Source organism: Ceratotherium simum, chromosome 25, assembly GCF_057802395.1.
Source record: "Ceratotherium simum simum isolate JZ-2026a chromosome 25, ASM5780239v1, whole genome shotgun sequence".
In the NCBI taxonomy this organism is placed as follows: Eukaryota; Metazoa; Chordata; class Mammalia; order Perissodactyla; family Rhinocerotidae; genus Ceratotherium; species Ceratotherium simum.
This window is the reverse complement of record NC_141924.1, coordinates 18,969,689-18,992,866: the sequence shown is the minus strand read 5'-3', so window position 1 is coordinate 18,992,866 and position 23,178 is coordinate 18,969,689. Positions and strand designations below refer to the sequence as shown.

Here is a 23,178-nt window from a genome sequence, read left to right as displayed (position 1 = left end):
CCTGATCCCAGGTCACACCCCAAACTAATAAAATCAGCATCTTTGTAGTTTTTTAAAGCTCCCAGGTGATTCTAATCCAATGTGCAGCTAGGAACCACTGGGCTAAGGGAGTTTAAAATTAAGAGTCGAAGAAACTGTTAGGCAAATTCTACCGTTTTATAATAAAACATAGACCCGAAGCTGGTTAATTATCAAAAGACAAGGGGAACTCTGTTGCCTCACTTTATAATAATAATTTCCCTAAGAAAATCTCCCACTTTGTTTTGGATCCAGGGATGAAAGCCAGATTGAAGACAATAAAAAAATGACTTTACTTTCAACTCAATGAGAGCTACTTTTACTGCTGCAAATACATTGCTGAAAGTCATCAGGAAAGAGAAAATGTAAAAATACCCCAAATTAACCAAACTTATATTAGCAGACTATAATTTCAGTAAATTACAAACATTTCAGTTTTTGAAAAATGCCAGACTGATGTGGGGAGTGAGAACCTGGGCTCCACAGCCAGACTGCCTGGCTTTGAATTCTCTTTGCCAGTGGCTGGCTGTTTGACTCTGGGCAAGTTACCCAACCTCTCTGAGCCCCATTTTCCTCATCTGTAAAATAACAATCATAATAGCACCTATCTCCCAGGCTATTGTGAGACTTGCTTGTGCTATTACAGGTAAAGTAGTTGGAATAGGGCCTGCTACATATTTAGCATTCAAAGTAAGCTAGTACTTGAAATGCGATAGTGTCACTGCCCACAGTGAATTATATTTTGGGCTTTCTAAAAACATTAAATTTGAGTTCCCAGACTCCCAGAAAACCCTGCCAGTTGCAGTGTTGATGCTGAAAGACTGCCAAGCAGCTCAGAGGCAGGACTTATTCTTGGAGCTAGTTAGTTACTGCCCTCCACCCATTTTCCTTTCTTGCTTCCACTTAGTCCCATGAAAGCTAAACCAAGTTCATGCTGAATGTCAGGGAAAAAAAACCCAACATAGTTTAGCTAAAAGATATTGTCAGAGTTTCTTTTTCCTTTCAACATTAATCTCCTTTTAAAAAGACACTTTTCCACACAATTTGTGTACTTTTCTGTATGTACGTTATGTTCAATAAAAATGTTTAACGTTTAAAAACAATGAGTACGCTTGTAAACCCAGATCCAACTGCCATGTAGGAAAAACCTTCAAAATAATACACACGTGGTGCGTGAAATACAGCAGACTTTTCTCTGATGTGTGACAAAGGGAACACGCAGTGGAAAAAGTAAAGCTTACCTAAATCTTTTCCGAATCCAGACTGTTTAACTCCACCAAAAGGGGCCGCCACATCAGTTTTGTTGTACGTGTTGATAAAAACAGTTCCCGCCTCTAGTTTCTCACTCACATACATAGCTTTATTTATGTCTCTTGTAAAAACCCCTGAGGCCAAACCGTACTCTGTATTATTTGCTCGCTGCAACACTCCATCGATGTCCCTACAAGATGTTTTTAGGAAGACAAAACTTCATTAAATGTCAAGCAAAACACTCATTTTATGTTTGAATATTTTTCCCCTCCACGCTAGACACAGGAAGATGTTACTGCCAACCTGCTTACATTTTTATATATGAAATAGTCCAGGCTTTCACCCAAGAAACTCCCAATGAAATATTACAACTCTAGTATTATTTTTCAATATATATCATGCGACACCTTTTAAAATCCAATCTGAAGTCATCTTTTCAATCTTCTTCATTGGTTCTCCTTGATGATTTCTCCACTTCTTCTCCTTTCCCTTGAGTCCCATTTCTAGATATATTCTCAGAGCACCCCACCTCTTCAGATTTTGCACACCCAGTTCCAGGCTCATTCAGTGCCTCGCCCTGAAGCCTTTCCAGCTGCCACAGGGTCGCTGTTGAGGCTGTAGAGTGTAGTGACTCAGCCAGAGGGCTCTGCAGCCAGACTGCCTGGGTGACCTCGGGCAAATGACTTCTCCCCACGCTTTCGTCTATTGTTGTGAAAAATGGAAATAATAATAATAGCACCTGACTTGTTGTCATGAGGATTAAATGAGCTAATAGTGTCTGGAACACAGTAATGCTGAATAAAAGACAGCTATAATCAGGAAGCACATATTCCTCCAACTCAGTATTTTGGCTTAACTCTCTCTATGTTTGTGGTTCGCCTCTCAACCAGACTGGATGCTCCCCAAGGGCAGAGATAACATCTTATTCTTCTTTTGTTTTTTTGCTTGAGGAAGATTAGCCCTGAGATAACATCTGTGCCAATCTTCCTCCTATCTTATATGTGGGTCACCACCACAGCATGGCTGATGAGTGGTATAGGTCCACACCAGGGATCTGAACCCACAGGCCACCAAAGTGGATAGTACTGAATTTAACCACTACGCCACGGGGCCGGCCCCCATCTTATTTTTCTTTATACCATGGTGTTGCATCATCAAACGAGAGTGAATTCAATTAATATGCTAATTCAGTTAAAGGAGAGTAAAATAATCCCTTAAATCGGTCCGATGATTTCCCTGCCTTTTGATCTATGTGTCCATGCCCAAGTCAGTGGAGATGTGAACCTGCTCACGTCTCAGTTGGGTCCAGTTCCAACATGCCTGTCATAGTGCAAGTATCTCACCTCTATGAGTGCCATCCTAATGTTTAAAAATGCACGAAGTTTCTAGAACATGGCCAGTAAATGAAAGCCAAGTATTTCATCTAGTGCTCCAGCAAAGAAACAGGATCTGTTCCAAAACTGGAGGAAAAATTAGTTGTGCTGAATCTTTTGAGAGTCAGCACAGGCTTCAAGGTGGTGCCTTCCGAAGGGATTTCCAAAGGTAATCTTGACCCTGCATAATTTTAAACTCACATGAGAAATTTGGAACCTAACTTGGCGTGAACTGAGGCCCTGCTAAAACTCTCACACTTCTTGATGTATTGCACATGGTAGGGACCCCAATATTTATGGACTGGATTAAGGCACAAAGATGGCTTTATGCCATTGTTCTTTTTTTTTTTTAATTTTTTGTTTATTGCAGTAACATTGGTTTATACCATTGTAAAAATTTCAGGTGTACATCATTGTACTTCTATTTCTGCATAGATTACATCATGTTCAAAAATATGGAACGCTTCACGAATTTGCGTGTCATCCTTGCGCAGGGGCCATGCTAATCTTCTCTGTATCGTTCCAATTTTAGCATATGTGCTGCCGAAGCGAGCACTATGCCATTGTTCTTGAGGACTATTGAGATGACATAGCTTCATAGTACACCTTGCCTACTTCTAGAATAATAAGTATAACAATGGCAGCAGCAGCAGCAAATACTTGACTTATTTAATCCTTACAATGATCCAAAAAGTAGATACTGTTAATAACCCAATTATACAACTGAAGAAACCAAGGCGCAGAGTGATTAAGTGGCCCCCGCTCTCCTTGTCTGTCTCCTCCATTAGATGGTAAGCTCCTTAAGGACAGGAACTGTGACTTATCTAGGTTTATATCCTCCAAATCTGGCTTCTAATATCTGCATGTTTAACACAAAGACTATCCCATGGGGGAATTTATAACGAGGAAAAGAGGGTAACAGTATCCTTGGATCAGTGTGTCAAAAGATTACTCACTATAGCTTAGTGTCCCCAAGAGTCTCTTACAATATGTCTATCAAAAACTAAGCCCTCTGAACTTTGTATTCTGTTTTTTCCACCTTTTCATCAGTTGAAGGAAAACTGAAGCCAGAATTCTGAAGAACAGTACACAATATATCATGAGAGTTTGTTGTATTAAATATTCTTACATGAGCTCAGTTACATATGGCTCTCTTTGAAATGCTGAACACTTTGGAAAGTTTCATGTACTATAAGAAACCAGCATATCATTTACAGTTGATTATATGGCGATTGTGGACATTTCTATAAAAGTTGAGTATTAGGCTTTTGGGGGCATGATCCCCTATGAAGGCAGCACTCTTTCTTTTGGAAAATCAGATTCCACAGATGCTGCCTTTCCTAGGAATGTAAACGTGAAAACTAGTTCTGTTATTTTCAGTTATTTACCTTGTTCCAGAGACATTTCAAATGTCAATTGTACAAAAACTAAAATTTAGTCAGCTAAAATCCCATAATGTCAGCCATCAATGTAAGCTAAGAAGCAAAAATATATTACAATCTACATGGGTTAGCATTCTCATCTAATTATTTAATTAAGTCAATTATTCTTATGGTAGAGAATTACATGGCCATTGATTTTATGCTCTGTATATAGCACAACAGCAAAAGAAAAAAACTCATCAAATCAAAACCTGTTAAATTGAGCCTGAAGAACATACCCATTTTGGAATTTAGAAATGACCATAATAGGCCCAAAGGATTCCTCTTTGGCAAGATACATGTGGTCTTCCACGTCCGTGAAGACAGTTGGTTCCATAAAAAAGCCTATTTGATAAACAGAAGAAAAGAACATCAATTATAGGGTAATTAATAGTTTTCTCATTTAATTACATTATAAATTTTTTTCTTCCCTTCTGGGTCAGTAAAACCAAGAAGACTTTCATTATCTTATTTGGCATCAGCATTCCTAGGTTCTTATTTTTTTAAAGTCTTTATTATAAAAATTTCAAACATATATAAAAGGAAAGAATAGAATAATGAACAGTAAAATAAATATTTATTCACATTTTGCTATATTTGATTCATTTTTCCCTTGCTGAAATAGTTTAAAGCAAATTCCCAAGATTACAACTTTTACCTCCAAGTATTTCAGTACAAATCTGTAAAAAATAAGGACATTTTCTTACATACCATAATACATTATCACAGCTAACAAAATTAATGCTAATTCCTTGCTCACAGTTTATATTTCGATTTCTTTTAACTGTTAACTTTTTTATTAAGGTATAATTGACATACAACTTTATATTAGTTTCAGGTGTACAACATAGTGACTTGATATTTGTATTCAATATCTGATTGGTAAATATCTTTTTATAGTTGATTTGTTTGATTCAGGATTCAAATAAATTCTACACATTGCCTTTGGTTGTTAGATCTCTTAAGTGTCCTTTAATCTAGAATATTCCCCCCTTTATCCCTGCCCCTTATTTTTCATGCCATTGACTTGTTAAACAGACTGAGTCAGTTGTCCTGTAGAATATCTTCCATTTTAGATTTGTCATTGCTTCCTGGGATGATGTTTAATTTGTTCCTCTATCCCCTGTATTTCTTGTAAATGGAAAATTTGACCTAAAGGCATGATCAGATTCAGGTTGAACATTTTTGGCAAGAATACTTCATAGGTGATGCTGTGTGTTACATTTTGCATCCCATAGGATACATCATATCCAGTTGTCTTGCTTTCACTGATGCCAAGATTGACAGTGGTTCCAAGTGGTGACAACTTGACCCCTCCATTGTAAAATTGTGATTTTGTCATGATAACTGGCAAGCAACCTTGGGGGTGGCACCATGCAAATACCCAGGTCCCCATCAACACTTCACCTAATAACTTCAGCCTCTTTTGATGATCATTGCCTGAATCAATTATTTCATTCAATTAGGGGGTACGAAACAGTGATTTTTCTATTCTATAATTTTTTCTACATTTATTAGCAGGGATTCTTCTGCCAAAAAAAAAAAAAGTCTCTTTTATTAGCTACACGGTTACCCAGAAACTCATTGCATACAGGATACACAGGATAAAAGTTGCATTTTTTTCCTTCTAATTACCAATTTTCAGAGCAAGGTGTTGGTGCGCAACCTACCTACAGCAGTGAAAAATGAGTTTTTACAGATGTTTGTTTTTCTCTTCTTTGGGGTATCATGATATTGAGCCATTCACACACTTCTGTAACAGGTACTGCTTTAGTCAACAGGAATGAATCCTTCCCAGGCTACGCTGGATCAGACAAAATCTCACCATGCCGGGAACTAAGGTCACCAGTGCCTGAATAACACAGTTATCCATTCCACTTGGTTACTGTCTCATCCATTTTGTTGTTTGATTTTCACAGCCTTGTAAAGCAGGATGTGCACATTTCATCCCATTTTACAACTGAGAAAAACTGGGTTGTCCAAGGTGCCACTGCTTATAAGTGGCCAAGCAGGATCTAGAAAGTAATTCTTCTGATCATAACATAAATGCCACTGTTTACTTTTGAGGCAAGATGGTGCCGCAATGAAAACTGTTACCATCCATTCCAACTTAACAAGCCAGGTGCTCCGTATACCTCCTACCAGGGTGACCTTACCCGGCCTTTGGACTTGTCTTCCGCCATACACCAAGGTGGCCCCCTCCTTCACTCCAGTTTCACAGTATTGCAGAAGCTTTTCCAGATGGGCCTTATGATTCTGGGGCCCGTGGTCAGTAGATCTGTCAAGTGGATCACCAATTTTCATCTTTTTAATTTCTTCCACCTACATGTCATCCAGTTCACAAAACACAATTGACTGTTAGTAATAATAAGAGCTACCTTTGACTGAGCTTCTACCATGTGGTGGGTGTTGTATTAAGCAATTAAAATGTATTGTCATTTAGTCTTCAAAGCAGCACTGGAGGTAGGTTTTATTGTTTTCATCTTAGAGATGAAGAAACTGAGACTTAGAGAGGTTAAGTGACTTGGACAGGGGCACACAAGCACCAAATATTGTAGAGTTGTCCTGACTTCCAAGCCCAAGCTTTTAACCAGAGTTCTAGCATAACATAAGCTACATATGCTATTTTAAAATTATCTTGAATGTTAATCTACTAAAATGGCAAATCTGATGTTCTGGAATTTTTACTGATACAGCATACTTACACTCTTCATGGCAAAAGAATTTCTAAAATGGCCACATTGTTATCTTTTTTCTCTCCCCAAATGTGGCAGACTACCCTTGTGAAATTCTCATGGTATAGCCATGCCAGAGGAATTGCCAGAACGTTCCAATGAAAAAACATCTTTATCACACAATGTTCATCACTGACATGTCTTTGTGATCGCTTCTTGTCCTCCTCGGTTATCTTAATCTATTTCTGCATTTTCTAACGTTAAGTCCAAAGCTAGTAAGAAGAAAGAATGAGAGTTCCTGTGACCCGGCAGGGCCATGAATTTAAATGTAGGCCTGGCAATAATTCCTTAGTAAATGCTCAAGAAATAGCTGCTGAATGAATAAATGAATACAAATCGCACGTGTGCAAAACATCTTTGTTGATGGACTGATACAGTAAATCCTTGATATTTCTGGTCTCGGAATTTGAAATTTCAACAAGTTGTAATTGTGAAAGCCCATTATATGTAGTATGGCCGCTGTATTTTACTGAGGCACAAAACTGAATTATAGGGATGTTCAGGAGGCAGCCACTGCCCGCCATCTGCCTCTCCATAGGACTTCCTTGTTTCCCACTCTCATGAAGAAAGAACGCCTTTGCGTCTTGGGGGTGGGTGGGGGAACTGGCTCTGAAAAAAAAAGCTAGGTGCTGGTTTTTCAAATGTAAACAAATTCATGATTACTATTACCATCATAATGACATAATGCAGTATAGTTTAGAGTTTATTTCAGCCACGGAATTCATCTTAATAGTTCTATAAATGGCTTTTAGTCCCATATTTATGGAATCATGATCAATCTACAGGGGTTATGTATCTATCTAACCATCTGTCTGTCTGTCTGTCCATCTATCTATTTATTTTAGTGGAGAAAATTATATGCTGTCCTGTTAACTGTAAATCGAAGATTTGTAAAGATCTAGTGGTATATCTCTCATAGTCCATTTAGGGAATTAAATTTAGGGGATTAAAAATCTAGGAGTATATCTCCCACAAGTGTCAATGATCTAATATACTATAAATGCAGAGCAAGATATAGGTAATACTAGCTCTTATGTATACTTTATCAGGTTTTTTTATATAGACATAACTTTTTACTGTGAAAAGTTATAAACACATATAAACGTAGACAAATAATACAATGAACCTCTATATTCCCATCACCCAGCTTCAACAGTTATCAACTCATGGCCAATTTATTCCTCCACTCACTTCCTCCCCTCCTGGGTTATTTTGAAGCAAAGTTCAGACATGATATAATTTAACCTGTAAATATATCAGAAAGTAGCTCTAAAAGATAAGGACTGTGTTGTTTTTTAAAATATATAACCACAGTACTATTACCATACCTAAAAATTCATTAATAATCCCAGAAGTACTTTTCAAGTAAAAGCAATTTTTCTACAATGCATAGAACAAATATGAAGACAACTTACCACTCTTGTCACAAATTCATCATGGATGGATTCTTCCACAAACAATCTCCCAGCTGCAATACAGTTCTCTCCTTTGTTGAAAAATACTGCTCCCATGCCCTTTGGCAGCAGAAGAGAAAATATTGTTAATATTACTTGGGAAGTCAATATTTTCATAAAATTGCACACACTGAGAATTAGATGTTATTGGAAGACAGCAGACAACAAAGAAAGTTCAGAGAAAACCACAATCCCTTGGCCTAGTTAGTGATGAGAACTCCTTGGAAGTACTCAGTTTTGATCTAGCATGTTTTTAGGGATTTTGTTTCTCCTCTTCCCCTTTTGGTCCATGAGCACTTTACAGAAACACGTGTAATAATATGGATATACCACTACGGACAAATATTGTGTTGCAAGAAAACCTAGATTATTCTATGCATGTAAATGTAATACTTGTATATCAAATTTTGCTTTTATATTTGTTTGTATAAATCATGAATATTTAGAAAGACTCCCTTACCCCCTAAGTTTTAAAAACACCTTAATGAGACAAATTATAAAGACATTATTTTAAAAATTAAGTGCTCTGAGTATTCCCAAATCTAAGCATAAAGAAGATGGTTTCTATTTATGACTAGACAATACCCAATCTCATTCTAAGATTTCTGATAAACAAGAGGTGAGATGTGTTTTAGAAATGGGCACTTATTTCCTTGGACTTGACCCACTCTTACCATTCGCACGGCATTGTCAAGTTCACAGTCATTGAATATTATAAGTGGGGATTTGCCACCAAGTTCAAGGGAAACTTTCTTCAAGTTGCTCACAGCACAGCTAGAGAAAAATAAATGGGAAATGAGCATTTCGTCCGTCTATCAGTCTCTCTCTCTTTTTTTTTTTAAAATAATTTTATTTATTTATTTTTCCCCCAAAGCCTCAGTAGATAGTTATATGTCATATTTGTACATCCTTCTAGTTGCTGTATGTGGGACGCGGCCCCAGCATGGCTGGAGAAGTGGTGCATCGGTGCGCGCCTGGGATCCGAACCCGGGCCGCCGGCAGCGGAGTGCACGCGCTTAACCACTAAGCCACGGGGCCGGCCCTCTCTCTTGCTTTTTCAACCATAAATTACTATTTGGCATGGAAACTATAACTGAGCATCAGGAATATTAAGAAACTTATTCAAAGACAAAACATGAATGGTGGAATGGTGAAAACTGTTGAAGCTGGGTAATGATCACATGGAATTCACTATGGTATTCTGGGTGCTTTGTATATATTAGAAATTCTCCATAATAAAAAGTTGTATCTTTTAAAATTCTGTGGTCAAATGACTAGAGATCCTCATAGGTAAATTCAGATTCTTTAGGTATAAAAATTTTTGTTACATAAAGGCCTGGCAAGGAATTTAAGCTCTAACCAGACTACCAGAGATTTGGGAAAAAAATACCAATCTTTAGCAATATATTGTTTATTTTCCCCTTCTTACAAAAGTATTTTTATTTAAAACATTAAAAAAAATACCCCCAAAGATTCAGAAAGAAGAAAAAAAAATCACAAAATTCCCTTTCATGGCTCAATGATAATTGTTTTTACCATTTTGATATACTTATTTCTAGTCTGTGTCCAACCATAGACTTTGCCTTATTTAACATAATTGGGATCACCCAAAATATACAATTTTATACCTTATTTTCTTTCCATTTACCATTTTAACAACATTTTTCAATGTTATCAAAAATGTTCCATGGACATGACTACACAGTATTCCATTATGTTAACATGCTTTAACTACTGCCTTATTTTTGGCATTTAGATTGCTTGCAATTTTTAAAAACTAATGTTACTGCTTTTTAGGAATTCATTTATAAATAATCCAGATTTGTCATTTATATGTCTTTTGAGTTTCTTACTTATGCTCCAGAAACACTGTGGGCCACAACTTTAGTACAGAAAATGTTTTGTGCTGGATTGTTAAAGCTGCCAGCAGGCTGTAAAATTTCAATATGGCTCTAGTTATATTGATTTTGGTCTTTACACTTTGGAAAGTATTTTATTATATTCAAACTTTTCAATACCTTGCAGTGATAAGTAGATTTCTCTCCTAAATTTGATGTGTTTTTTCTTCCTCCAAAAGCACTTTATTTAAAAAAGCTAAAACAAAACCAAAAACCTGGTTTAACAGGATTTTTAGCAAATCAACATCCTAAAACCAATACCTCTTCATGATCTGTTTGCCAATAAGAGTAGAACCAGTGAAACCAAGCTTGCGGATATCAGGATGTTCAGAAAGGCGTTGTCCTGCTATGCCACCTGTAGAATTAGGGAAGAAAACATGAATTAAAACATTACTCAGGGGCCGGCCCCGTGGCTTGGTGGTTAAGTGAGCGCGCTCCACTGCTGGCGACCCGGGTTCGGATCCCGGGCGCGCACCGACGCACTGCTTCTCCGGCCATGCTGAGGCCGCGTCCCACATACAGCAACTAGAAGGATGTGCAGCTGTGACACACAACTATCTACTGGGGCTTTGGGGGGAAAAAATAAATAAATAAAATCTTTAAAAAAAAAAAAAAAAAAAAAAACATTACTCAGGTTCTTATGGTTAGGGTAGCTTTAAATTCATTGAAGTAGATTTCTAAGCTCTCATTTAAATTTTAGTTTTATATTTTCTGTATTCATTACAATCCAAATGACAAAAATCTAAGTAATATGTCCTCCATGTAATTGTGAGCCCCCCAAAAGATGGGTAAGCCTTGATTTTTTATCTTCCAAAGTAATTTTTAAAAGGTGAAACAGGCCACCTTAGGGTAGTTTTACAATGTTGTACAATATCTGCCCTTCCTACCCTGCTTACCCATCATTATATTTCCACTTGAAGATTTTCAGCACGTGATAAGTGCATTCATCCTTAAGTTAACTGTTTGGTAAACTGTATTTAGTTTAACATAGTTATAATTCAGGGTAAGACTCCAGTGGGAAAACAGCCATTCGGCTACCCCTGTACCATTCATTAGCTATAGCGAAGTGGCTCCTTTGATGCTTACCTGAGCCTGGGATGATGTTGATTACTCCCTTTGGAAAGCCTGCTTTGACAGAGAGCTCTGCGAACTTCAAAGCAGTCAAGGGTGTGACCTGAGCAGAAGCAGACAGCAATCACCTTCTTCAGACTCTGTCCTGTCATTTAGACCAGGACCCTGCTTTCCCCTTATGGCCGCACTAGAGTTCATCTTATTTTTTCTTTTATTTTGACATAATTTCAGACTTACAGCAAAGTTGCAAAAATAGTACAAAGAATTCCTATATATTCGTCACCCAGATTCCTCAAATGTTTACATTTTCCTACATTTGCTTTATCCTCTTTCTCTCTACATTGTTTTCTGAACTGCATAAGAGTAAGATATAGACATGCCCCTTTACCTCTAAATACCTCTGTGTGCATTTCCTATAAAGAAAGAATTCTTTTACATAACCACAGTATGATGATCAAAATCAGGAAATTAACAACTGACAGAAATCCTAATTTACAGACCTTATTCAGTTTTCACCAATTGTCCCAATAATGTGCTTTATGGAAGAAGAAAATCCAAGATCATACATTGCATTTAGTTATCACGTCTGTAGTCTCCTTGACTCTGGAAGGGTTTCTGAGTTTTCTTATATATTTCATTACATTAACATTTTTTATAAGCACAGGCCAGTTATTTCAGACAATGTCCCTTCGTCTGGATTTGTCTGCTGTTTCCTCATGATTAGATTCAGGTTACGCACTTTTGGCAAGAACACCATAGGAGAGACGCTGAGTTCACCTAAGTACATCATATCAGGAAGCACATGATGTCAAACAGTCCCAATATTGGAAATATTCATTTGGTAAAGGTGGTCTGCCAGTTTTCGTCACTGTGAGTTACTTTTTATACTTTGTAATTAATAAATATTTTATAGGAAGATACTTCAAGACTATCTGAACACCCAGTTACTCCTCCACTAGTCTCATCCACCAGTTTTAGTATCCATTGATGATTCCTGCCTGAATCAATGATTGTTACGATAGTTGCTAAATGGTGATTTTCTATCATTCCTTCTACACCTATTAGTTGACTTTCCATTAAAGAGCTTTCCCTTCTCTTTAATTAATTGATTCATTAATTCACGTCAACTCATGGATTCTTACTTTTCAATAGGTTATAATCTTTTACTATTGTTGTTTCTTTTGATGTTCAAATTGTTCCAGATTTGGCTATTGGGAGCCCCTTTAGTACGGCTCCTGGGTCTTTCTAACATGTCCCTATCATTTTGTGAGCATTTCCTTGCTTTTTGGCCCAACAAGATGTTCCAGGCACGTCTTGTATTTTGCCTGCTCCAGCCGTTTCTTCAAAGAGCCTAGGTTTCTTTTAGTGAAGAATGGTATTTAAAAACTATGATATAATGGGAAATATATATTTGGTTTTTGTCTCCGATTCCTGGCACACAGTTCCTAAAACCTTGGACTCTCTAGAGTGAAAAGTGTTTTTCGTATACTAACGAGATGACTGGTAGCTGGAGGTCCCTAGGTAGCTTCAGGATGGAGTCTGGTCTCCACAAACACCAAGCTATGATTAGAGGGTTGGAACTTTCAGCCCAACCTTAGGGAAGTGGAAAGGGCTAGAGGTTGACTTCAATCACCAACAGCCAATGATTTAATCAATCATTCCTAGGTAATGAAATCTCCATAAAAACCCCTGAACAATGGGGTTTAGAGAGCTTCCCGGTTGGTGAACACATCCATGTGATGGGAGGGTGGCTCACAAGAACTCCACGGGGACAGAAGCTCTTTCCCCACTCTCTTCAGTGTGGTAATGTTATTCATTTGAAATATGGTTTAATTAATTTGTTTTTGTTTGTACTCAATTTTAGGGTTTTTTGCCCATCTGGGTTGATGATATTTCTTTTCTTTGTTCGTTTATTGTCATTGTTGAGGATGGGAAACATGCTTCCAAAAGTGAGGACTGTACAAAAGGTACATCCAGAGAAGTCTTGTCCTCCAGTCCCTTTCGCTCTGTCGTTGCCACCCCATCTCCTCCTGTCCTATAGATAATCCATCTCATTAGTCTCCGGGTTATCCTTCCTACGTTTCTCTTTGCTCAAATAAACACATAAATCGTTTCTTATTTTCCCGTGCTTACACAAAATGTGGCATAATATGGATCTCACTTTAAACATCCATCACAGCAATGCATATCTCAAAAGCAAAATGAAAGTCATATTTTCACACTCTTAAAAACCAATGCTGATTAAGTCTTAAATTAGTACTTTGTTAGCTCGGTCTCAAAAAATGTAATGTTCAAGAAGATCCATTTAGGTGTGAGTAGAAAATAGTAGAACTTTTATTTATATATCTTAACTGAGAAAGCTATGAAATCAATCAGACATAACTAACATTTATTATATGGCTGGATAAGGGTACTCTCGCTCGGCCTGAGTGAAGGTCAGACGGTCACGGGTCACAAAGGTGTCTGTAGTGTCCTGGGAGAGAACAGGCCAAGGCAACGACTGTTTCCTCACTTGCTCATCTGCTTTCAGAATATTGCCACATGTTGAAGTTTACAGCCTGTTTACATGGCTTCACAGACTATATTGTTATTTTAACTAACTCAACCTTCATCAAATGGACAAGTGGCTGAAAAAGAATCTGCATAGAAACTGCATAATAAATAATAACACTAACAAGGCAAACACAAGCAAACAACAAGAAAAAGGCAGGGCTAACACTTTCCCTCCTTCTAGTAACATGTCCATGACAGTAAAATGTGAGGTTTTAAAAAACGGTAATCTGGGGGCCGGCCCGGTGGCGCAAGCGGTTAAGTGCACGTGCTCCGCTGCGGCAGCCTGGGGTTCGCCGGTTCGGATCCCGGGTGCACACCGACGCACTGCTTGGCAAGCCATGCTGTGGCGGTGTCCCATATAAAGTGGAGGAAGATGGGCATGGATGTTAGCCCAGGGCCAGTCCTCCTCAGCAACAAAAAAAAAGGAGGAGGATTGGCAGATATTAGCACAGGGCTGATCTCTTCACACACAAAAAAAATGGCAATCTGGTTAGACTCAATGAGAAGTCGGCCCTAAACATTTGAAATGATCAAGAAGATAACTGAGGGGCCAGCCAGGGGCGTAGTGGTTAAGTTGGCGCGCTCCGCTTTGGTGGCCCAGAGTTCGCAGATTCAGATCTCAGGTTTGGACCTACACACCACTCAGCAAGCCATGCTGTGGTGGCGTCCCATATACAAAATAGAGGAAGACTGGCACAGATGTTAGCTCAGGGACAATCTTCCTCAAGCAAAAAGTGGAAGATTGACAACAGATGTTAGCTCACGGACAATCTTCCTCACCAAAAAAAAAAAAAGGAGGTATTTGAAATAGTGGATTTACATCTACTATAGTTAAAGATGATCCCAGCCCAAGGTGTACATTTTTATGCTTTGGTATGAAATCGAGATTAAAAAGACATTTAAAAACTAACTATCCTGAATTAATGATAATTCTTTTTAGGTAAGAACAAAAAGATTTTTTATATTATTAATAAACAAAACAAATTGTTTCTCTATCTCAGCTTTTTTCATTTCTATTGATTTTCTTCCATTTGGCTATCTAGTTGTCCCAGCAGGATTATAGGTTTAAATGATATATGGGAAAGCATCTAACAGTGTTCTGGGTAAGAGCAGGTCATTGCTAAATATCAGTTTAATAAAGGTGTCAGAACCCGTCAGATCTGGACCATTCCAGGCCATGGGAATCTGCACCTTCTTATCAAGTTAAAGGGAAAGAGCCATCTAATTCAGTCCTCCTGACATTCACACAGGCCCTTAATACTGTAAATGATTTCATACCATCATTGCATAATATTATAAAATAAAAAGATATCTCCAACATAACAATGGCAACTTTGGGTCTTTCATTTTTAGGATTAAAATTATCATCAATCATTAAACTATCAGATTTAAACTGCAGATAGAGGGCTGGCCCCGTGGCTTAGTGGTTGAGTGAGCGCGCTCCACTGCTGGCGACCCGGGTTCGGATCCCGGGCTCGCACCGACGCGCTGCTTCTCCGGCCATGCTGAGGCCGCGTCCCACATACAGCAACTAGAAGGATGTGCAGCTATGACACACAACTATCTACTGGGGCTTTGGGGGAAAAAATAAATAAAAATAAAATCTTTAAAAAAATAAAAAATAAAAAATAAACTGCAGATAGAGCCATACTATAATTTCCACGGGGACAGAAACCTTGTGCGTCTTTCTTATTGATAATTTGCCTAACAACAGTATGTACTCAATAAGTGTTTGTAATTTTTGAACATTATATATAATCACTGGAAATCTTCAACGTTTAGCATTGGACACCAGGTATGTCTCAACCCTGGCTGTACCTTAGAAACAAATGTGAAACTTTTAAGTAATACCGATGCCTGGGCTCCAACCTAGACCAATTAAGTCAGAATCTCTGCCAATGGGGCCCTGATGTCAGTATTTTTTAAAGAGAACTTGAGGTGATTCTAATGTGCAGCCAGGACTGAGCACCACTGGGCTAGGTTATCTGCCTCCTCTCTTCACTCTACTAGCTTCTTGCTGTTTAACAAGTGGTACGGCTTGGGGGAAGGAGCACTCTTATAGAACGCTGGTGAGTTGGTACAATTCCCATGGAAGGATTTGTCAATATCTATCACACAAATATGTGTATCTTTTAACTAAGTGATTCTGCTATTAGGAACATATCCTATAAATATACTTGCACATACACATGGTGCCATATTTACAAGGTTATTAACTGCAGCATAGTTCACAATAGCAAAAGTGTGGAAAAATCTAAATATCCATTAATTAGGGATTGGTTAAATAAAATATGGCTTATCTATACAATGCAATATGATGGGATATTGTTTATACAATGGAAACTATTAAAAAAAAGGAAGATTTTTTTCCTTTGGTAAGTATGTATAGAATGCTACTATGTTTATTTTGTTTATTTTATTTTATTGTGGTAAGAATACTTAACATGAGATCTACCCTCTTAACAAATTTTTAAGTGTACCATACAACATTATTAACTATAGACACAATGATGTACAGCAGATCTCTGGAACTTATTCATCTTGCATAATTGAAACTTTATGCCCGTCAATTAGCAATTTCCATTTCCCCTTCTCCCTTCTTTGTGTTTTTTTAATGGGGTAAAATAAACAAATTTTTATATATGTTCGTATATGCAGAGTATCTCTGGAATACCTAAGAAACTAATAAATAAAAATAACATTGGTTGCCTCTGTGGAGGTAAACAGGTTGGCTGGGAGAATAAGAACAGGAGGGACACTTTCACTATCCATCTCTTTGTACTTTTTGAATTTTGAAATTTTTGGATGTAAACTATGTTTCAAATGAAATTATTTTTAATGAGTAAAACAAGATACCTGTGGTCATGTGACTATGTAGCTATGCCAAATGAAAGTGTATTCTTTTAAGTCTTAAAAGGAAAAAATGAAAGAAGAGCTGATAGGCAACAAACTGTCAACTCTTCTGGGACAGAGAGCAAGTTTTCTCTATGACTTGCGCACCTCAGAGCGTCTACTACTACGCACTGTACGCAGCAAATGCTCAGCCAGTTGTTAAGATGGCTACCACACATTTTTTTTCAAATGCTATTATTACATTAAAAGATTTTTTTGAGACCTCTATCATCTGAATTATACTTTTTTTATTATTTGCTTCTTATCTACAGGTATATATTTTCACACAATTGCCAGGTACATTCTTTTGCCTGGTTTTCCCTCATCTTCCATATCTTTAAAATATTTTCAATAGTTAAAATTTTTCTTTTTTTCTTTTTTTTTTTTCAAACCCTTGTGTCGAGGGCTGACTTGCAATTGATCGCAGCGAGGGAGCTGCTCTGCTATCAACGAAACCCTGACCCAGAAGCAGGTCGTCTACGAATGGTTTAGCACCAGGTTCCCCACGAATGTGCGCTGCATGACGGGTGAGGGGGCGGCGGCCTTTCCGGCCGCGCCCCATGTCCCAGGACGAGGGGCTCTCTGCACCGGACCCCGGTCCTGAAGCGTGGCGGGGCACGCCGTGACGACGCGGGGGGGCCGCGCGCCAATAGTTAAAATTTGAATGCTTGTATAGTAATTTTTCTTTTGGTGTTTCATAATTACTCTAAATAATTCCCTAACTATTGGGCATTTGGCATTTTGCAAGAACTGAATTGTTTTGTAGAAATTCAATGGATTTCACTGATGTATATCATGCTTGCTTTCATTGTCATGGAAGTTTTAAATTGTGGAATCTCATAGGATGCATTGGGTAGCTATTAAAAATGAGTATTTACTAATATGAAAAAATGCTCATAATATATGTAAAGATGTCATAATATACAATTCCATTTTTGCTTAAAGACCTGATGTTTATAAATATATGCCTCTGGGTTTTTTTGTTGTTGTTGTTGAGGAAGATTCACCCTGAGCTAACATCGGTGCCAATCTTCCCCTATTTTGTACGTGGGTCACCGCCACAGCGTGGCTGCCCATAAGTGGTGTAGGTCCGTGCCCGGGAACCAGACCCTGGCCACCGAAGCAGAGCACACTGAACTCAACCACTAGGCCAGCCCCTGTATGTCTCTGTTTTTAAGTAAATAGGAGAGGAGAAGATTTTTTGTTTTTGTTTTTGTTTTGTGAGGAGATCAGCCCTGTGCTAACATCCGCCAATCCTCCTCTTTTTTTGCTGAGGAAGACGGCCCTGGGCTAACATCTGTGCCCATGTTCCTCCACTTTATATGGGACGCCACCACAGCATGGCTTGCCAAGCAGTGCGTCGGTGCGTGCCCGGGATCCGAACCAGCGAACCCCGGGCCGCCGCAGTGGAACGCCCACACTTAACCGCTTGCGCCACCGGGCCGGCCCCAGGAGAGGAGAAGATTTTATACCTGGCCCCTTGCATCTTACCTGTGCTGGCTTCAGCACTAAGGTATTGCCTGCTGCCAAACACGCGGCACTCTTCCATGCCAGCATCATCAGCGGGTAATTCCAGGGGATGATAATGGCACAGACACTGAAGGGGAAGAAAGACGACATCCTTAGTTGTCTCAAACTAACACAACTCACACGAATCACTCAGAGTCACTCTCCTTGTCTTACCCAAGGGGCTCCTTCTTGGTGAAGGTCAGATTGCGATTTGGCCGGGCCTGGTTGATTGGAATTGTAGAACCCTAAAGAAGAAAAAAAGGTGCTACTGATTTTACTAATTTAAATTAGTAAATTCAATCTCAAAGAATCCATTTTCTGTCTACTTTTCTTATTTTTTCTTAGCTGATGTGAAAACGCACTGTTCGATTTAAAGAAATATATCTGCACCAAAAAAGAAACGGCTGCTTCTTTCTCGAAAGAAGTGAGACACAGGAGAATAAACATAATTCTAACTTAGCCACCTTCATTCTCAATTTCTTGGCATGGCAGAGAATGTTAATTGCCTGCCCAATATCCATTCTCCTCTCTATCCTTAGTAACAGAAATCCTACATTGATAATGAGGATGGCAATGTGCCCAGATAAAATACTGTTTCCCAGTTTCCATAGCAGATAGGGACGGTCAGTGCAAGGTGTAAACACAAGACATTGGAAGGGGAATGCTCTTTCAAGTAGGCTGACTCAGCTCAGACAAGTGCACTTTACTCTTCCCTCTACTCTCTCTTCTTCCTTCTTCCTGCTCAGAATGTTGCTGAAATGGCTGGCACTGCAGTGGTTATCATGAGACCACAAGACAGCCTTGAAAGTGGAGGTCACATGGTACTAAGGAGGTCACAAGGTACTAAGGCCTGGCAGACAGGGAGGAGCCTGTGTCTCAGATACTAGCCCTGACTGCCTGTCTTTGGACTCCTTGAAAGTGAGAGAAAAACAAACTTCTTATTTGAGTTTTCTGTTATACACAGCCAAACTTAATCTCAACTGATTCACAATAATAGTTTTTAACTGAAGCTATTTGATTGTTTTGCCACATAAAATATTATTGCTGTGGCTAATACAAGTGTACAATCTCTTATCTGAAATCCTTGGGGCCAGGAATGTTTTGGGATTCAGAAGTTTTTGGACTTTAGAAACATAACATAATGCATATACCTTATGTTGTATCATCTATAACCCCCAGTAGGGTCTGGGGCAGCCCCCCATAATCAAACACATTTTTATTCAGTGAAACATATGAATATTCACTCTAAATGATATAAATAAAGACTATAAATAGACTCATGCAGGTTCAGGTCAGATTTTGGCACCAAATGATTTTGAACCAACCACAGAAAATAATTTTCAGGTTTCAGAGCTATTTGGGTTTCATAATTGAGGATAAAGGATGAACCTGAACCACCAGTACTAAATACTAACATATGTCTGACTCGGTGGCTGAACAATAATAAAAACTACATTTATGTACAAGACCTACTATGCTGCAGACTTGTCTAATTCTGTAGTATATAAATATTCATTTCTAATCCTCATTACATAACTTGCAAGGTATGTATTATTGTGATCATTTTACAGATGAGGAAAGTAAGGCTCAAAGAGGTAAAATAACTCGAACAACATCAGCTGGAAAGTGGCAAAGCTGAGATGGACCCAGGTCTCTATGACTCTATGTTAGTATTGGTGGCAGCAATGTGCCCAGAAAAAATATTATGTTCCTCAATCTCCTTAGCTGATAGAGAGGGCCAATGGGAGATATAAGCACAAGGCACTGAGAGGGTGGGAATGCTTTTTAAAGTCCTTTTACCTTTCTCTCCCTTCCCCACTTCCTCCTTCTTGCTGCTGGGAATGTGGCTGTGATGGCTGGTACTGCAGTGGTTATCATGAGTCTATGAGTGGCATGCATTCTGTTGTTTGCTGTGAGCCCTATCTTTCCCTTTTGTATCCCCAATGCTAAGGCCAAATGTAGTGGCCATTTATAATCACACATGTGCTATTTATTTTCTCACAGTATAAAGGAAAATGAAATATTTATTGTACCCATGTCTTTAAAATTTTTTTTCTTATACCCAGCCTGCTTAGTTCATCTATGTCAGCTCTCTGGGCTCTGGAGGCATATGAGTTTGTAATCCCTCCATGATACCAGGCTTCTCCCTACGCATCCAGAAGGCTATTAGATGCCCTCAGGAGACATTATAGTAAAGTACAAAGAACATCATTAGACTTTAGGTTCAGAAAATCTTGAGTTCAAATCCTAGCTCTAAGGTTTACTTACAACTATGTGACCATGGCAAGTCATTCATTGTCCTCAAGCCTCAATTTCCTTACCAGTAATAAAGGACAATAGCTATCCACCCACCTCAGATGATTGATTTAAGGATTAGACGAGAAAACCTAACCACATAAGAGGTGGCTCTGACACAGTGTCTTTACAAACTAATAAAGGATCATCTCTTTTCCTTTTGGAACGATCTGTATGAAGACAAATAACACTTGTGTACCTGAATTTTGTCACACCAGCCAGCAAAATATCTGAATGTTTGCACTGACATTCCAATGTGAGTCTTCAGAGCCAAGGTGTAGACAGCCCCTGAATCGAGGGCTTCAATGGTTGCCAGCTCTTCTTGGTTCTCTTCCAGTAGGTCTGCAAGTCTGTATGGTCAGTGAAAGAAATTCACTCAGCAAATATTGATTGAGCCCCTCTTATGTATAAGGCACCATCCTAAGGGCTGAGAATTCAGAGGTGAACACAAATGGACCCGGTCTCTGTCCTCATGGAGAATATGGTCCAGCAGGGAAGACAGACATGAAACAAATAATATCATAAATAATCTGTTTTGAGAGTTACAAAGGAGAAGCAGAGGGTGTTGGAAGTCTGTATAACTTGTCTCATAAATACATAAGAAGTAGAAAGTGATTGAGCCATGGTAATCCAAGGAGATCCACGGAGATCAGTGATATCCAAGGAGATCCATAATAGAAAACAGTGGGACTGTGGCTAGTTCAAGAATATACAGGGAGATGTTAGAGTGCAACCCATACCCCTTGAGAACCCATGAACACTTGATTTCTGGTCGGTTCAGAAATATTTCCAACACTAACTGAAGAGGACAAGATAGAAATACACGGAATGAGTTACAGACACCACAGCAGATTTTTGTCTGGACAGTCCTAGGTCTGTCCAATGACTATAAAATAGGACTGTCCAATGACTATAAAATAGTCAAAATTCATCTTTTGTGTTCACCTCCACCATTTGCTTTCCTTCCTTTAGTGGTTCTCTGAGCTGTTCCTTTTGGATCATTCCAAAGTCAGGCTTGAAATCCTCCTCCCCTAAAGTTTCTTCCAGACCCCGCTTTAAGAGATCTTTTAACCAAGGCCCGCTATTTGGCTTTAGGTAAGTAGAAAATTGAATTTATGATTGAACCCAATGACTCTTGGCATACTCAGGCCTTAGTATTTTTCCTCCTTGCTCCTATTCCCTTGCACATCAAGTAGATTAAAAATTTGTCTTTGAAAACAACAGGATGCTGGATATTCTCCATTTGCTGCTGTTATCCATTCTCCTCCCTGCTCTGTGACCCGGGAGGATAATCTTTATAAGCTACGTCACCTGCTCTGCTGCTTTCTCACCGGGCTTGGCCAATGAGAGGCCAATGGGCAGCACCCCCAGGAGACTGGTGAACAGAAGGCAGAAGTGGTAGGGGATGTGAATCCCCTGGCTGCCTCACTGATGGCTGTGTGTCAGCAGCTGCTGTGTCCCTCCACCAAAACCACTGTAGTGTGGTCTTCTCCAGCTACAGATCTTGCCAGATTCTAATAACAGCTCCTTCCTCTGTTTCTTTAGACCTTGGAGTCATGGTAGCTTCCCATGTTGCTGCCCTCGCTTGGGTGTGTCATTATCCTTTGCTGGATTCCCTTGATCTTGCCTGCATCTTTGTAAACAGTCCTTTATTAAACTTCATTTCCTGCTGGGACACTGACTGATACAAGCAATAATACAAAAATCAGACACTCACATATATGGAATTTTGTATGATCAACTACAGAAGACATATTATTATTATTATACCTATTATTAGGTAAAATAAGTTTATACTAGAATGCTTTGAAGAATCTTTTAAAATCTTGGCAATAATACAAAAATCAGGAACTCACATATATGGAATTTTCTATGATCAACTACAGAAGACATATTATTATTATTACACCTATTATTAGGTAAAATAAGTTTATACTAGAATGCTTTGAAGAATCTTTTAAAATCTTGGCAATGTTAGCCAATATCCAAAGGTAGCAGACTTGAATATTTTTGCATATTGTAAAATATTTATTTTTATTATTTTATTAAAATATTTTATTTTATTTATTATTATTTTTTTCTTTAATTTTTTATTGAGGTCACATTGCTTTATAACATTATATAAATTTCAGGTGTACCTCATTATATTTTGATTTCAAGACTACACAGTCTTGAGTTTTAAAAAACATACCTGTACATCAGTCTTCCTCTGTCTCGCGCATTCATTCGCCCCCATTCACCGTTTTCAAAAGCATCTTTTGCTGCTGCTACTGCTTTGTCAACATCCGCCAAAGATGCATAGGATACTTTGCATATTGTCTGTTTCAAGATAAGTAAGAATAGGTTCTAGGTTATTTATATAGAGAGACATAAAAATATGCTTCTTGGAATTAATATTACATTATAAAATCCACAGAATTTTATGATGGGAAAATCAAGACATCCTGTAAGATAGTAAAGAAAAAGAAGCAATTTTAACATGAAAATTGTGAGCCTGAAATTTGGTACTTCTCATGCCACATCAGACGGTGGAAAGACACATTTAGGAAAACTGTAACTGTTTCTTTTAGTGCCTTAGGGAAGCTGAATTTCTTGCCATGAGCTTGTGAAGTCTGCAGATGTTTTTTCCACATATAGCTTCACGTGGAGATGTGCTTCTGAGGTGTATAGATCTAGCTATCTGTCTAAAATCATCAAAAATATTCATT

General features: G+C 38.4%; 1 protein-coding gene and 1 non-coding gene across 2 annotated transcripts in view; both read right to left on the bottom strand.

The window, feature by feature from the left end:
* Positions 1 to 23,178, bottom strand: part of ALDH1L2 (aldehyde dehydrogenase 1 family member L2) — a 56,708-nt gene that overhangs the window by 5,927 nt on the left and 27,603 nt on the right. The window contains exons 12-22 of the mRNA XM_087449008.1: positions 22,662 to 22,789; positions 20,670 to 20,820; positions 18,350 to 18,420; positions 18,158 to 18,263; positions 11,237 to 11,324; positions 10,412 to 10,505; positions 8,927 to 9,026; positions 8,214 to 8,312; positions 6,220 to 6,385; positions 4,303 to 4,408; positions 1,260 to 1,459 (exon numbers count right to left, since the gene is read on the bottom strand). Coding sequence (XP_087305134.1) covers positions 1,260 to 1,459; positions 4,303 to 4,408; positions 6,220 to 6,385; positions 8,214 to 8,312; positions 8,927 to 9,026; positions 10,412 to 10,505; positions 11,237 to 11,324; positions 18,158 to 18,263; positions 18,350 to 18,420; positions 20,670 to 20,820; positions 22,662 to 22,789 — 1,309 coding nt within the window. The remainder of the gene's footprint in view (positions 1 to 1,259; positions 1,460 to 4,302; positions 4,409 to 6,219; positions 6,386 to 8,213; positions 8,313 to 8,926; positions 9,027 to 10,411; positions 10,506 to 11,236; positions 11,325 to 18,157; positions 18,264 to 18,349; positions 18,421 to 20,669; positions 20,821 to 22,661; positions 22,790 to 23,178) is intronic.
* LOC147913742 (U6 spliceosomal RNA) lies at positions 3,092 to 3,198 on the bottom strand. Its single transcript, XR_015556428.1, has one exon. It is a non-coding gene; the product is annotated as a U6 spliceosomal RNA (small nuclear RNA).